The 17,150-nt window shown below is 42.8% G+C and overlaps 1 protein-coding gene and 1 pseudogene across 2 annotated transcripts in view; one reads left to right on the top strand and one right to left on the bottom strand.

Annotated features, from left to right (window-relative positions):
* Positions 1-17,150, bottom strand: part of Rnf212b (ring finger protein 212B) — a 71,737-nt gene that overhangs the window by 33,779 nt on the left and 20,808 nt on the right. Inside the window, exons 3-7 of one of the 2 annotated variants that reach the window (XM_029469303.2) lie at positions 10,294-10,377; positions 9,134-9,235; positions 6,618-6,718; positions 3,663-3,715; positions 3,042-3,116 (exon numbers count right to left, since the gene is read on the bottom strand). In XM_029469303.2, the coding sequence (XP_029325163.1) occupies positions 3,042-3,116; positions 3,663-3,715; positions 6,618-6,717 (228 nt within the window). In that variant the 5' untranslated portion in view covers position 6,718; positions 9,134-9,235; positions 10,294-10,377. Of the gene's footprint in view, positions 1-3,041; positions 3,117-3,662; positions 3,716-6,617; positions 6,719-8,928; positions 8,999-9,133; positions 9,236-10,293; positions 10,378-17,150 lie in introns of those variants that run through there. The other variant, XM_021182410.3, reaches the window with a different exon arrangement.
* On the top strand, positions 15,674-16,035 carry LOC110308851 (developmental pluripotency-associated protein 5A pseudogene; annotated as a pseudogene).

Below are 17,150 nucleotides of genomic sequence, written 5' to 3'. Positions count from 1 at the left end.
CAATATAGAGTACAAGAACTAAGACAAACTTCTGCTACAGGAATCATGGAGGCTTTACTAGAGAAGAACACTACTGCATGCATTTGAAAGGTGTCTACCTGTGAGTAAAGGTGGGGCTTTATGGTTTAGGAAGATGAAACTAGCAGGCTCTTACAAGCTTTTCAATTCCCTTGGAAAGTTTAGAGTGGAGTCAAGAATTCAAAACAGGAAGCTTTATCAAGAACTATAACAGAGAAGAAAAAATGTCCTTGTTGAGTCATTGTTGAGAATGGAAACGGACATTTAGAGCAATACCCCATTCACTCATTTTAGGGCAGTGTTTTGGATGTCTATTCAGTATTAGAAACTCTTCAAGAGAACAACAGACTAAACTGACCAAATCTCTGTCCTCACAGAGCTGTATGTCAGTGCAGGATTCAGAGGTAAACAAGCACACAAGACAACAGACAGGAGTTGTGATAAAAACAAGACACAAAGTAGATGCTGGAGCAGCTTCTAAGATGCTAGAGAAGATCCTTCTGACGAAATAAAAACTTTAAGCAGAAGCTTGAATGATGCAGTTTAGGGGTAGGCACCACATCAGTTATTCAACTTCACAGATTAGGAAAATATATTTTCAGATTGCTGACTTAACCAAACTGACCCATCACTAAAGTGATGATTAACTAACCATTTCTATTTATTTTACCTTGATTATTTGACCATGTATAATTGGTCCCGTGATTAGGCAGGTTAAGATTCAGACTATACATAATTTCTTTCCTGATCATTAACTAACTGTGGGATTAAATATTAACCAAAGCTCCGCTCTTTCTCTTGTTCAAGTGACCTCTTTTACCTTTCTCCTTGGGTCTCAGTTGGATTTTTATCCACTCACAACATTGAATATATCTCAACATAATGGCTCATCCAAGTGACTAAGACAGCCAAGGCCAAAGCTTTAATTCTGCTTACTGTGTTTCCAGAGCCAAGACTGGTGGCTGGGGAAACACTAATGATAGCTTTCATGGTTAGAAAAGGCATACTTGAGCTGGTTGTGGTGGGACTTGCCTGTGATCCCAATTCTTGGGAAATGGAGGAAGAACAATCACAAGTGCAAGGTCATCCTTGGCTATCTAGGAAGCTCAAAGCCATCCTGGGCTATAATGAAACCTGTCTTAAAAAAAAAATGTTTTCTTAAGAAGAACAACTGATACTGGTAGAGAGTTTGCTTGGTATGTGTGGGGCTCTGAATTTGACTCCCAGCGATACGCCACACAAAACAATAAGGCAAAGACTATGAAAGCCAAGGCTGGGTTTAGGTACATGCCTTGTACTGAATGCCTTGTCCAGCATTCAGGAGACAGGGGCATAAGGATTGTGCATTTGAGGTTAGCCTAGCCTACAAACTGAGATTCTTTCTCAAAACAAAACCAAAAAACTAACATGCTAGAGCTAGAGCCCAGGTGGTTAAATGATAGCCCAGCATGTGTAAGACCATGGGTTCTACACCCAATACATATAAACCTAGAGTGGCAGGACATTCCTAAATTCTCAGCATGCAAGTAGAGGAAAAAGGATCAGAAATACAGGATCGTCCTTAGCTACAGAGTGAATTATAGCATACAAGAGACCTTTTCTTGGGCCAGAGAGATGGTTCAGTGGGAAAAGGCACCAAACGCCACCAAACCAGATGACGACAGGAGTTTAATCCACAGCACCCATGTGCTGGAAAAAGAGGAGAACTGACTCCTGCAAGGCGTCCTACATTTTTGCTGTGGTATGCAATGGTCCTTTTCCTAACATACGCACAGGCACACATACAGAGCACACAGCTGTGAGTTCCAAGAGTGGGGTGGAGGGAAGGCTCCCTTTGAGGACAACAAGCAAAAAAAAAAAAAAAGACAGTAGTTGGGGATTTGGCACAGTGGTAGAGCACTTGCCAAGCATGTAGAGGGCCCAGGGTCTAATAACCAACGCAGTATCAATAAAATGAAGTGATAAAATCTTTCCAAGTTAGATATTTTTCTTGTGTGCCCGCACACACATACATGCACATAGAGGTAAGAGAACAACTTTCACAAGGCAGTTCTCTCCTTCCATTATATGGGTTCCAGAGATTAAACTCAGGCTGTCAGCTTGCCAGCAAGTGCCTTTACCCACTGAGCCATCTCTCTAGCTTGAAAAAGTCTGAAAAGTTGTTCCAAAAGAGGTGATCCATAATACTAAAATTCATCTCAGCAGAGAGCTAGAGAGTGAAAACTTGAAAATTAAAGTCTTTACAACTTGAGAACTCTCTCAGATAACGACAGTACCCTCTCGCTGCCTTTTGCTATATTCTACTACTCCTGATCATGTCAGTCATTCACCAACATAGGAGACATCAGGAAAGAAAAATATTTTCTGACATTCAAGCAACTGGTTGTTAACACCAAATAAAGTTGAATATTATTGTAAAGGTTACTGAAAAACAAAGACTTAAGATACATGTTCATGGATGTAGGTCTGTAAGCAAAAGGTCACAAGATAAATTACCAAATCCATGCTTTGTAGGCCTAGACATGCAATTTTTAAAGAAAATGCCTGTGTCTGCAGAGAAAGATGATAAGGTTCCTTAGAGCACTGCTGAGTCACAAGAACTGGTTCCTAGAAGTAGGAACTACAAAGTAAGATTCAATTAGACTGCAGTTTTGACTGCATACCATAGATTCTGGATCAGTAAAAAGTTAACTGGTAGAGATTTGTATCAGGTAAGAAAGCAAAGAGAGCAGTTTCTCTCCACTGTGTACAAAGATCTTTTAAAGAAAAACTCCCTGCCTGGTGGTGGTGGCACAAACCTGTAATCCAGGTGGACGCAGAAGAAGGTGGATTTCTGAGCTCCAGAGCAAGTTCTAGAACAGCCAGGGCTAACACAAAGAAACCCTGTCTCAAAAGAGATGGGGGGCTCCCCTCACCCTTTTCTTGGAGATAGGGGTTCTATGTACCCAGTTGTACTCACTAATGACCCAAGGTGGCCTTGAGCTTACAGCAGTAAGACATTTTCTTCCTTTTGGTTCTCATACCTGAGAGATGTGACTAAAGCACTGCAAAGTTGTCTCTACAGGGCTTTTGAAGAACTTCTTTTCTTGAGGCTTTAGCTATGAAGAGAGGAAGACATGGTGAGAATAGCCACAACAAAATGAAAGAAACTGGGCTGGCGAGATGGCTCAGCGGGTAAGAGTGCTGACTGCTCTCCTGAAGGTCCTGAGTTCAAATCCCAGCAACCACATGGTGGTTCACAACCACCCATAAAGAGATCTGACGCCCTCTTCTGGTGCAGATGAAGTCAGCTACAGTGTACTTATGTATATTAATAAATAAATCTTTGGGCTGGAGCAAGCAGGGACTGAGCAAGTGAGTCTGACCAGAGTAAGCAGAGGTCCTAAAAATTCAATTTCAACAACCACATGAAGGCTCACAACCATCTGTACAGCTACAGTGTACTTACATATATAAAATAAATAAATACATCTTTCAAAAAATTAAAGAAACTACTGACATTAGAATTAAATAAATACCTTTTTATAACTGCTATCTGTAAATTTGCTGCTTCTTTTTGTTTTAAGATGCTCATTATCTGTGTTATGTACTTCCTACAGGCCAGGGACTAGATGACACAGTTTATGAAAACGGTAAAAACTTACATTATCAGAAAGAGCCAGATGCTTGCAAAGATTTCCACAAACAGCACATTTTTCTGAGAGGAAAAAGGAAAAAAATATTTGTTCTTAAGGGCAGGAGGTAAGATTTTCCTAAAGTACATAGTGACTGTCAAGTAGGCTAGCAAGAAATAAAAGATTCTTAACTAAATTTAGATTATCACTGTGCTATAAAACTATTTTACCTTAATCTCTGTTCTCTAAATCAGCATTTCCACACAAATGTGTTGAAGCATGAGGGCCTACACCCTGACGCTCTCTATCTTCTTTCCTTTGTTTTAGAGACCAGGTTTCATAAATGTAGCCCAGACTAGCCTGAAACTTGTAGCAACTCTCCTGTCTCAGGCTCCTGAGTACTAGGACTGCTGGTATTCACTGGTAGTTTCTGTTGTGCCAACAAAAGTACAGGAATACATTTGCAAGTGTTCTCGGACAAATACAAGAGTGGTTTTCATTTCAGGTGACATTTTGGAAAAGATTTATTTTATGAGTGTTTTGCCTTTGTGTATGCCTGTGTACATGTTTACATGTTTGGTGCCTAAGGAAATCAGAAGAAGGTGTCAGATCCTCTCAACTGGAGTTATGGAACAGTTGTGAGTCACCATATGGGTGCTCAGAATTGAACCTCTAGAAAAAAGGCTAGTGCTTTTACACACTGAGCCACCTCTCCTCTGCAGGACAGCAGGCACACTGGGCACTGTAAAGAGGCTGGCTCCCCAGTTATCCTACCCTGTTGTCACTTGGCTAACATTCCTGGATCTAGAAGCTCTCCTGCTCTTATTCTTCAACTAATGCAATCTGAAAGAAGCAGAAAGTACACGTCCTAAGCTCTCCTTATACAATGCAGTATTAGCAGTGGATGATAAATGTCACAGGGCCATGGACGAGGCTCAGTGACAGAAACTGGTTTAGCATGCATGACCCTAGGTTCATCCATGAAAAAAGAAAAGATAAATGCCACAGCAGGAAAAAGCATTAGATGGCTTTACGCTTTGCAGAGACAATCACTCCAGTGGGCTGCTGAAACCACACTGAACAGTCTCATTGCATCAGCAGATAACCCAAAAGGGTCATGAGACTCACACCGAGGAAAAAGTTCTCCAGATACTACTTAACATCACTGTTCTTTCCTTGGGGAATAAAGTTTCTTTTCCAGTCTGCCCTATATACTGATCTCAGTATGAGCCAGCAAGTGAAAAATATTCTATTTAAAAGAAAAACAACCTTCTAGAGCTTTCTAGAACCAACAGGGTAACAGCTCAGGATCCTTACCCTGGTGGACAGACATTTCTAGCATTTTGCGACTGCCTCCCTCTAGCTTCATCTTTCACCATTTTTACCTTTCTCTATTCTATCTCAACTCTGTGTAACATCTGCACTGTAATTTAATGATGTCATGTTATTGCACATGCTACTGTTCTAAATTGTTTTAAAAGATGTGTTTTTACTTTATATACATGAGTATTTGCCTGCATGTAAGTATATGTACCATTTGTGGTGTGTGCCTAGTGCCTGTGGAGGCCAGAAGAGGGCATCAGATCCCCAGAAGTAGAGTTACAGATGGTTATGAGGCACCTTGTGAGTATTGGGAACTAAACACACATCCGTTGCCAGAGCAGCAAGTGCTCCTAACCATAGAGCCGTCTGTCCAGACCCCAGTTGTAAGTTAAAATGATCTTTGCCAAACTTGGCAAACCCTACTGTAGCAGAATGTCTTCTCTGATATTTTCCTTAATCAAAGCATCCTGTCCTAAGTAGGGGAAATTCCTTTTTCTGGAATTTGTATAGTTCACAGGGTTGTTGTTACACTTGTTCTCAGACAGAATCTGTATGTTGCCCATACTGGCCTTCAAACTCCTCTGTTCCAGTAACCAACCCCCTGACTGAGCCTCCCCAGTAGCTATAATCATAACCACCATGTCAGCTCACCCAGCCCTAAGAATTTTCACATTAATAAAAGTAAATAGTGATGAGGAGTGTAGCTCAGAGTATTTGTCTAGCATCCTAGAGGTTCTGGGTTCATTTCCCAATGCTCACTCCAATATAAAACCTTCAACTCAACTCTTTCTTGAGACAGGGTCTCATTTTGTAGCTCTGGCTGGCCTGGAGCTCTTGACTTTGCCTCTCCAGTGTTGTGATTAAAGGCATTTGTCACCATGTCCCACCTGGCCTTTAAGTTTCCTTTCTAAAACTTGACAGTTGTAAGAAGTTGGCAATCATTTATTCTCTCAGATAATTTCCTCATTTATAAAATAGCTCTGCCAGTAATTACTACCAAAGGCTGTGGTGAAGATTATGCTGGAGGCTGGGTTTGGTGGTACACAGCTGAAACCCCAGCATTTGGGAGGCTGGGGCAGGAAGATGGTGAGTTCAAGGACAGTTAAAGCTATAGAGTAAGATCCTGCCTCATAAACAACAGAAAAAGCAAAAATTATTCTTAAAAATCTGTTAATTGAAAACAAACATTGTAACTTATTTGTTTAATTGTATGGGGGCTTAGGGTGTAAGCAGATGCAAAGCCCTAGTTCTAGGGGAGTCAGGGGGGAGGGTATGGGGGACTTTTGGGATAGCACTAGAAATGTAAATGAAGAAAATACCTATAAATGAATAAATAAATAAAGCCCTAGTTCTATACTTAGTACTGCCAAATAAAGAAATAGGAAATTGCTTATTAAACTCCAAGGTATCAACATCATATTTCATCCAGTATGACTTTTCCCGACACAACTTAAAACACTGAAGAGTAACACTATTGCTAAATCAGTTAGTGCCATTCTTTTATTAATGGGTTCCTTTAATTTCTAAAATGAACCTACATACAGAATCCGTATTATCACTGATGCCTACTAAATGACATTTATTCTGCATCACAGAGAGAAATGGCTACTCATTATATCTAAGTTAAACATTTTGGGATAAATCTGAAAAGAAGTCACTCACCCAGAGTCATACACTTTTTACAGAAAATATGGCCACAGCTGGTGACAAAGAAATGGGCCCCATCTTTTCGGAAACACTGGTTGCAATGAAACCAATCCATTCTGGACCAGATAGAGAAAAAGAATAAGGATAATGTAGGGCATAACATAATTATACCTATTACAATAGCACTGCTTAACATTCGACAGTTTACTGGATGTGGGAACAAATTTGTAGGCATTACATTTGTCTGTAGGGATATACATATGAGAAAAAAAGTCACCAAACTACCTTTACTATATGCCAGAGAACGTGTGTGTGTGTGTGTGTGTGTGTGAAGTAGAAAAGTAATGGGAAGTCAGAAATGAGGCTTTTTTTCTCCCTCTTGGAGTGGTATAGTTAGCTATCTATATTTATATGTTTGCCTTTACTGTAACTTGCTTTTCTTTTGTAAGTTTTGTAGCTTAACTCATAGTTCAATTAATAACTAGAAAAACAATCTTTTAAAAAATGAGAAAAAAAAGCCATATTTGTGAGGTGCTATGGCTCAAACTAGAGCTTCATGAACATTAAACAAGTACACCACCACTGAGCCCCAGCCCAGCCCAGCCCCTAGCCCAGCCCCCAGCCCAGCCCAGCCCATGTCTTTACTCATAGGGCAGAGAAAGCAGCCAATAGGCAGTGGTGGATCAGACAGACCACACTTGGACACGTCTTATAGAAGCGAAGCAGTTGATGATAAGAGTTTATCAGCTAACACACGCCTCCCCCACAGAAACCCAGTCACAGATCGAGGTGTCAAGTCATGACCAGGCTCATCCCCACCCCTCCCACACATAGACACACGATGCACATGATTATAACCACACCTAACCAATTTATCCAAAATTCCATCTTTACTGGTAATTCTGGAATTAGAATCCAATTCTCCTGATTCTGTAGAAAATACATGTTCCTATATTAAACAGCCCTTCCGTTCACATGGTAGCCATATGGTATGATTTTTTTCTAACAGCAATTTTTTGCATAATTTAAATATATATCCAAACAAAAGTTATTTTATGGGGTTGGAAAAACAAGTTTATTTCATGGGTGGAGCGAGCATGTGCCACAGGCAGGTGCAGAGGTCACAGCTAACCTCTGAGAATTGTTTCTCTCTTTCCTCCATGCTGACTCCGGGGAGGATGAGCTCTACATAAATGGCACCTACTTTTACCCATTGGGCCATTCTGTTGGCCCACTTTGTAGGAGTTGTTTGTTTGTTTTGTTTTTTCAGACAGGGTTTCTCTGTGTAGCCCTAGCTGTTCTGGAATTTGCTCTGCAGACCAGGCTGTAGGAGTTTTTTTAAATGAAGAAACTGACATTTGAAAACAGCACTGGGCTCTAAAAAACACAACAAAATATGTTGGATATGAATATGCTAGTTAACATTTATTAATTAACATAATCGATCGACTTTTATAAATAATATATTTATAAATATAATTCTTAATATAAATTAATATTTAAGCTGTTAAAATAAAACAAGTTCCTTCCTCCCTACCACAATCCTTTTCTCTCAACAATTCATTTTCAGAGCGCCAGTTTATGTAGAGGCTTACAAAGCGAATGAGGTTACTTTGCACCCCATCTTTAAAAATTCTGCCACCTTAGCCAGTAAAGTGGCATGCACTTTCAGTCCAAGAACTTGAAAAACAGAGGCAGGTGGACCTCTGAGATTTCAAGGTCAGCCAGAGTTAAATAGTAAGACCCTGTGTCAAGAAATAAAACAAAATGAAATAAAAATCTGCCGTTTATGATTTATGATCGATGGAGCTGGAGAGATGGCTCATCGGTTAAGAGGGATAGAGTTTGATACCTGGGGTCCACAGGTAGAACAGACTCCCACAGGCTGCCCCATACCTTCCACGTGTACGCCCCGGCAAGCGAACCACCACCCGGTAACTATTCGAATGCCCCACACTCAACTACACAAATAAATGTAAAATGTTCTTTAATTTACTAAATGGTAGGGTGAGGTGACGTAGGACGTTAATCCTGGCACTTGGAGGGCAGATGCAGGCAGACTGACTGTGAGTTGGAGGCCAGCCTGGTCTACACAGTGAGTTCTAGGTCAGCCTGGGGTATGTAGTGAGAACCTGTCAATGAATGAATGAATGAATGAGCAAATAAATATCTAAATAAGCCGTCCCCACAGCACCAAGCTGGGGGTGGGGGTGGGGTTTCCAGTCGCGGCTACACTCCAGTGGTAAGCGGCCATGCCTGGCTTGGGGAAGAGGCCGCCAGCCTTCGCGCGGCCTCCAGCTCGACCCTTTCTAGCTCGTGTCCCTACCAGCTTGGCAGCCGGGTTCCAACGTTTCAGATCTCAGACCATCCGGTTCTCTCCCTCACGAGGCACAAGAAACGGCGGGAAAACACGCAGCCTCCGCCCAGGATGCCACCACCTGGTTCGAGGCTGCGCACGCCAGACTGAACCGGCACGCGGTGTGGGCGGGGCGGGGCGGGACGGGGCCGGACGGGGCGGGGCGCTGATCCACCTGCGCAGCCGCAGAAGCAGCCAGGCTGAGTCCCTCGACAGACAGGTGGGTCCTACGGTGGCCTGACAAGTCCAGGAGGTCTTCGAAGCAGCCCCTTGTTACCTACCATGGAAGCCGAGAGGGAGAAATGAGCCTATTAATGTTCCAGTAAACGACCCCCAAACAAAAAGAAATGGAGTCGCAAAGCCATAGAAGCTTTGGCATAATCTAAAATGAAATAGAAATAATTAATGGCAGCTTTAAAAGTACAGCATTGCTGGGCATGGTGGCGCACGCCTTTAATCCCAGCACTTGGGAGGCAAAGGCAGGCAGATTTATGAGTTCGAGGCTAGCCTGGCCTACAAAGTGAGTTCCAGGATAGCCAGGGCTATACAGAGAAACCCTGTCTTGAAAAACAAAACAAAACAAAAGTACAGCATAAATTAGAAATAGAAAAACTAAGAAATTATTATGTGGATAGAGGCTGATTGGCTATAAACTCACAACAAAAAGACCTCCAGAAAAAAAAAGTTTAGCTTTTTGGGGTTGTTTATTTGTTTGTTTGTTTGTTTGTTTGAATAAATGAGCCCGGCCCTGGCGGTATGCTTGGGAGGGTGAAGCAGGAGGATGGAAGATCTCAGCTTCACTCCTGCCTAGATACAACCTGTGATACTCAAGGCCCTATACCCAAAAAAGAAAAGAAAAGGGGAGCAAAAAGAGATGGAAAGAGAAGAAAAAACCGATAAAAAGGAAAGAAAATAAACATTTCCACTGCGCTGTTTGTCGGTGTTTCTTTTGTTTTTAGGTCAGTTTGGTCTAGATAGTAAGCTCCAGGCTATCCTGGGCTACATACAGCAAACCCTGTCTCAAAAAATTAAAGAAAAAAGATGAAAACCAACCAAACAAGAATAACCTATGGGGAGAAAACCCCATATCTGTGTGTGGAAACAAGCTTTATTTAAATGTTAAAATATAGAGCACCTATAAGGTTTTAGAAACATGTAATTTTAGAAGCGTAACAATAAACATACAGAAGCCTTCTGGTGGTGGCCACGCCTTTAATCCCAATAAAGGGGAACACCCTTGTTCACCTCCAATAAAGAGAGCTGTTTCACTGAACGCTATCTCCTGAGAAGGCTGTTTCTCCCACATCTAGCTGACCAAGTTTCTGTCTAACCCACCTGCATGGTAAGCTTCTTTCCCTCCTGTCCAGCCAGATGAGGGCAGAAGCAGACCCAGGCCAGCATCATCTCTCCAGCATCCCTCTAAAAAAAAACAACAAACAAAAAACATTTCTGCTTAAAGAGCACACATAAAAACCCAGTGGTGGGGGGCAAACCCCACCATACGTGAAATTGGATCCTAAGTGACAAATGGTGGAATCCACTTATATAATACAAGGCTAATACCTTTAAAATTCAGGGAGCTTTTAAAAATGTTAACAACATTATAAAACTTGAATCAAATAGATGAATGGTTAGTCCCTAGAAAAGAATAAAAATGACATGTAAGGACTGGGAGTCCACCTCAGTGTTAGGTCATTTGCCTAGTGTGCATGAGACCCTGGGTTCACGCCATGGCACTGCAAAAGCAACATCCTTTGAATGGTTTAAACTATTTTATTTATTGTGGCTATTGTTATTATTAGTGTGTGTGCATGTGGAAGTTGTAGGGGGTCAAAGACAACTTTTTGGAGTTGGTTCTAACCTTTCGCCATGGGCCTCATGATTGAATTTAGACTTACATGGTTTATTAGTAAGGTTTTCTTCTTTTTAAAAAAAAAATTATTCTTTTCTCTTTGTATCACTTTTTAAAAAGATTTATTTATTTATTTTATGTATGTGAGTACACTGTAGCTGTACAGATGGTTGTGAGCCTTCGTGTGGTTGTTGGGAATTGAAATTTTAGGACCTCTGTTCACTCCTGTCAGCCCCTGCTCACTCAGGCCCAAAGATTTATTTATTATTATACATAAGTACACTGTAGTTGACTTCAGACGCACCAGAAGAGGGAGTCAGATCTCATTACAGATAGTTGTGAGCCACCATGTGGTTGCTGGGATTTGAACTCAGGATCTTCAGAAGAGCAGTCAGTGCTCTTACCTGCTGAGCCATCTTGCCAGCCCTTAGGAAGATTTTCTATTGCTGTGAAAAGACACCATGACCATGGCAACTCTTAATAAGGAAAATGTTTAGTTGGGACTGGCTTATGGCTCAGAGGTCTAGTCCATTATAATCATGACAGGAAGCATGGCAGCAGGCTGGCAGACATGGTGCTGGAGAAGGAGCTGGCAGTTCTTCATCTGGATCTACAGGCAGCAGGTCTTCCTGAGACGGTGAGCCACTGAGCCTGGGCTTGACCTTCTGAGACCTCAAATTGTGCATTTTTTTCTATTGTTCCTTGCTAAGACGGCTCCTTTTCTTTATAGATCTGCGAAAGAGTGAACAGCAATAACCACACAGCAGAGTCAAGACTGGGCTGTTTTGAGATTTTCTCTACCAAGGCAACTCATCCAAAACTTCAATTTCGCTTCAGGCAGACTTTTCAGACACAGGCAGAAACCAGCCACGTTCTTTGGCAAAATATCACAAGAATGGTCTCTCAGACACAAGTTAGTATTCTTCTCCCCTGAAACCTCTTGAGCCAGGCCTCCACAGTTTCAATCTCTCTCAGCACCTCTGTCTTCCACGTTCCTACTAGAATAGCCCACTACATCCCACATAAAGCATTCAACTAATTCCAATGCAAAGTTTCAAAGTCCACATTTCTCCAAACAAAAGCATGGTGTGGTGTCTCTTCAAAGCAATAAAACCCTACGTAAGGTACATGGCCAACTCTTTTGCCCACTGAGCCATCTCACCAAGCCCCTTAAAACATTTTAGAAAATTTATAACCTCACTTTTAATAAGAAACATACCAGTGAAAATGTCATCAAAGTGTCACTTTCCATTGTTAGGTTCAGAGAAATTCTGTTACCCAGATATGGGAGAACAGTCTCATATAGTGTAGGATGAGTATGTCAAATGGTGATGGCCGTAAGAAGGTGACATGAGCTCAGCGGTGGCAGCCAGGGCCTGAGAATCCTGGGTTTGAAGACAGCTGCACCTTGTAGCAGCAAGTGTGAAAATGGTAGCAGGCTCTCTTCTGACAGCCGCCGTGGTAATTTCATGGCCCCAGAAAGAAAATTGGTCCTTGTCACAGCCCCTGGGACCAGAAGGAAGGCCCAGCAGCTAAAAGAAAGCTCAGACCTCCAGGCACAGCACACAACAGGCTGCTTTGGCTGAACTTCAATGGGACCCAGAAGCCATGACAAGACTATGAGAGTTTTCCCACCGTTCTCCTTCCATTTCCTCCATTTTCACAGCAACACTGGGTGAGGAGAGCAAAAGACCTGGAGAAACAGCCCTTCGAGAATACCCTCAGATTTCTCATTCCCTGAATCTGATAGTTTTCTCTCTGGGTTAGTCTTAGTTTACACTTCATTAGAAAACACACACACACACACACACACACACTTCCTACCCAATCAGTACCTACTGGGCTTTACATACTAGGATACACAAGATTTGGACAGACAGACTCACTGGATCACTCTTTGGAGTTGGAAAAAGAGAAAAACTTGAGTTCGGTCCAGGTAGAGTCTAGCTTCCAGCTGGCTCCCGCCTGTGTCACTACCCAGCTCCTAGGCACTATTTGGAGAAGGAATACTGTTCTTGAGATTCACCAGAGTCTCACAGGAGACCTGCCACATCAAGGAAATTTTCCCGAGTTCCTATTTCTCCTGCTCTAAGTCCTGCTGCTCTCTGTCTGGGGAATTTGTTGAGGGTGGAACAAGGTTGCGGCTCCTGTTCCAGAACCCATTATTACTCCTGCCTCTGCCTTTGAGAGCCACGGCTTCAGTTTCCAGAGGGGGACTTGCCCCAGACTTTCTAACTTGTCAGGAATGGGAGCGGTTCCTGCTCCTGGAATCAGTGGCTTGCTCTCCACAGACTTGTTCTGCAGGGGACTGCTCTTAGTTGGCACTCCCAGACCTCTGAGAGCTGTCAAGCACTTGCTGATATCTCTGAGCTGACACCCTAAAGCTAATGGAGAGAACAGAACTGTAGTATCTGTAACCTCTCAGAGCTGGCACCCCCAAATCTTTCTGAGAGGACAAGTTGTCACACAATGTTGTAAAAGTATCTTTTACTCTCCTGTAGTAATTGTCATCTCAGAGGCTGACTGCCTCTGTCTGCTAACCTAGGCCTAGCCCTGGAAGCTTCTAGCCTTTGTGCAATCTTATCTAGGCCTAGACTGTTTTGAACCTCTGAGACTTGCTCCTGATAAGCTCGGCCCTTCTTAGTTCCTCTGGCTGGCTGTTTCAACTCAGCTCCTCCGGCTCAAACTCCTCTCCAAGCTGACTCATCTGGCGTCTTCTTTCAGCCTCTGACATTTTGCTTAGCTTGGCCTCAAACTAACTTTGGTGATCTGTTCTAATCTTTTGGCTTTCCATTCTCTGACTCATCTGTCTTCACCTGTGTCTGGCTTGTTCTCTCTTCAACCTGTCTCTGTGAAACTTTCCCAGTCAAACTGCCTCCTCTGCCTCCTCTGCTCTTCTCTTTCTCTGCCCTACTCCTTAAGTAGCTTCCTTTTCCTCCCTCTTCTCAGGAGAGTTGGGCACACCCTGTTCTGTCATATCTTTCTTTGATTTGTCACTTTGTCTGTCACTCAATTGGATATCACTTTCAAACATGGGTGCTTCCTTCTACAAACTAACTTTACCTTCAGTGTTTGGAATTGAAGGTGTGTACTGAGGTTGTGTCTGTATTCCAACCAGAGGGTTAAAGGTGTGTGTGCTAAGGGCTGAGCCACACCACAACAACTAGAAAAAGGATTTGTTTTTTTTTTCCTTCAGTAAGTAATATAATCTTGGGGTTCACAGTATTATCAAATATCCTACAACACAATGTCTTACTGCCTTTTGCTGTGAAGAGACGTCATGACCAAGACAACGTATAGAAGAAACCATTTGACTAGGGGCGTCCTTAAGGTTTCAGAAGGTTAGTTCATGACAGTCATGACGGGGAGCGTGACAACAGACAGGAAGTTACGATGCTTGGGGACGTAGTTAAATGATTACATCTGATTCACAAGCATGAAGCAGAAAGGAAAAGAAGAGGAGGAGGAAGAGGAAGAAGAAGGAGGTGGAGGAGAAGAGGAGGAGGAGAAGAAGGAGAAGGAGGAGAAGGAGAAGGAAGAGGAGGAAGAAGAGGAGAAAGGGAGGAGGAGGAGGAGGAGAAGGAGAAGGAGGAGAAGGAGAAGGAAGAGGAGGAAGAAGAGGAGAAAGGGAGGAGGAGGAGGAGGAGGAGGAGGAGGAGAAGGAGAAGAAGAAGGAGAAGAAGAAAAAGACGACGACGACGACTTGGTTTTGTATGGTATGGTCTTTTGAAACTCTAAAGCCAACCCCAGTGTCACACCTCCTCCAACAAATCCACGCAGCTCCCAGTCCTTTCCACAACAGCCACTAACTAACTAACTAACTAGGGACCAAGCATTCAAATGTATGTCTATAGGGATCAGTCTCATTCGAACCACCACGTGCCATCTCTTTGTTTGGCATCCTGTTGCCATCAAGGGTCTCTAACTCTTGCTTTCTTGTTAGAACTGTTACTCGTGTGTGGCAAACAGAAGTTCCCCCATTTTCCCATTGTTATCTGTCTACTCCGTTCCTGGAGAGAGAGCAGGGCAAGATCATTTTGTAGCCCAGGCTGTCCTAGAGTTTGTAATCATCCTGCTTTGGTCTTCAGAGTAGCTATGAGTGTAGGCCTTCAAAACCAGGCCCAACTCTATCAGTTAAAACGATTCTTTTTTTAGGTTGATTTGATTTGACTTGATTTGATTTGATTCGATTTGATTTGATGTGTATGAGTGTTTTGCGTGCATGCACCATGTGTGTACCTGGTGCCCACGGAGATGAGAATGTAGCATCAGATGCCCCGGAACCAGAGTTACAGGTAGTTGTGAACTGCTATGTGGATGCTAGGAATTGAACCCAGGCCTCTGTAAGAGCAACAAATGCTCTTAAACACTGAGCCATTTCTCCATCCCTCTACTACTATTTAAAAATTATTACTTTAAGAAAAGATTTATTATTTGTGGGTATGTTCATTTATACACTTCCAACCCTTAAATTTGTTGCTATCAGCCGGGTGTTGGTGGTGCATGCCTTTAATCCATTGATCATGTCAAAGCCATCATGGTCCAGTCACATCACGGAAGCTCACAAGCTGGTAACCATTCCCCAGCACATAACTCTAACTTAACACCCCACCCATTAACCGCCAAAATCTTCTGTGCATTTCAAAGTACAAAGTCCACGTAGCCAACTCTAAGAGCAATCACAGTGCTAATGGTTCTAACAATGTTCAAACGCTGTTAAAAAGTTTCATTTGAGACTCAAAAAGAAAACTCAAGGCTACAAATCCCTATAAAAGCAGAAAGTGGAACCTGGAGCTGTGAGCTATCAAGGGTAAGCCTGATATAGTCTTCCCTGAAATCTGGGAACTTACCTGGTCAGGAATTATGATGGGAACCCTCGTGACCCGGAAAGATATCCCCTCCCACCCCCATGGTTGAAAGTTCCTGAAGACTTGAAAGATCCAGAAGTCCAGGTCCAGTCACTGATGCTAAAATCTCTGTTTGGCCCACAGGGATCTCGAACGCCTCACATCATCGAGCAGGTGAGCCAGGCCATGTTTGAACTGAAGAATCTGGAATCTCCTGAACTTACCAAGGTCTTAAGTTATGGCTCTCAAAACAACAAGCTTCGGGCAAAATGGATGCTTCAGTCCATGGCTGAGAGGTACTGCCTGCGCCAGCAAAGAAGAGTGCTCACGCTGGAGGAAACCATGAAGACCCTGGAGCTAGGCCAGTGTACGGAGTGAAGCCAGTTTCCAGTCATTGTGTCTCCCACCTGGACACAGGTTAAGCTGTGGCCAGTGTTTGGTTCTGGCGGGATTTTTAACTTCGTTACATCCTAACAAGATATTCCTGGATCCCTGCTGTGCATTCTGATGTGAATATCTCTTTCCTAAGGTTATTACTCTAACTAAATAATAAAATTTAAATGATTAAAATGCATGCCATCATTAAAATATGAAAAGAGCAAAAAAAGCAAATTACATAACTTCCAACACACAGAATAAACCTCCCTGTTCCAAAAGGACAGGATACATGAATAGGAATCTTGGACCAAAGCAAACCCAAACAGACACTAAGTCCTGCATCTGTGTGCTGCATCTGGGACGTGTGGACCCCAAAGGTCCTACATGATCCTTCACCTATGGCCACATGAAGTCTCTCCTGAACTAACTGCTTGGTGCCTGCATCTTTGCTCAGCAGACAGTCTATATTCCTGTATCTCCAGCCTCCTAGGTTCCACTGAGTCTCAGGTTTCACTCTCACAGCTTACAAGCACCCTCTCAGAGGCTGCCGAGGTGGTTTCTGATTCTGCCACATACTGTCTGGCCTTCCTTTGCAATCTAGGTGGAAGCCTCCATGACCCCATAGCTCTTGAATTCTGTACATTGGCATGCTAGCGTTAGCATTATGTGGACCGTCCTGAGGTCTGGCACTAGCTGAAGCAGTCTCCAGGACTCTTTGTTTGTTTGTTTGTTACTGATTTCAGTGATCATCCAATAGTGTATTGTTCAGTCTCTTTGAGTTTGCAAATTGTCTTTGATTGTTTTTGCTGGTTATTTCTAGCTTTGTTCCAGTTTGGTCTGTGTTTAGTTTTTGTTTTTGTTTTTTTTTTTGTTTTTTAAACTTTCCATTGCTGTTATCAGCACTATAACCAAAAGAAACTTGGGAGGAAAGGCTCTTTTGTTTATTTTGTTTTGTGGCTTTCATGTCCTGCTTACAGTCCATCATTGAAAGACGTCAAGGCAGGAACCCAGAAGCAAGAACTCAGGCAGAGACCATAGAAGAACTCCTTACGGGGTTGCTCAGATTGCTTTTTCATTCAACCCAAGAAGACCACCTGCCCAGGGGCCACACTACC

Source organism: Mus caroli, unplaced genomic scaffold (assembly GCF_978045245.1).
Source record: "Mus caroli unplaced genomic scaffold, Mus_caroli_1 scaffold_12, whole genome shotgun sequence".
NCBI classification, from domain to species: domain Eukaryota; kingdom Metazoa; phylum Chordata; class Mammalia; order Rodentia; family Muridae; genus Mus; species Mus caroli.
This window is presented reverse-complemented; position numbering and strand designations above follow the sequence as displayed.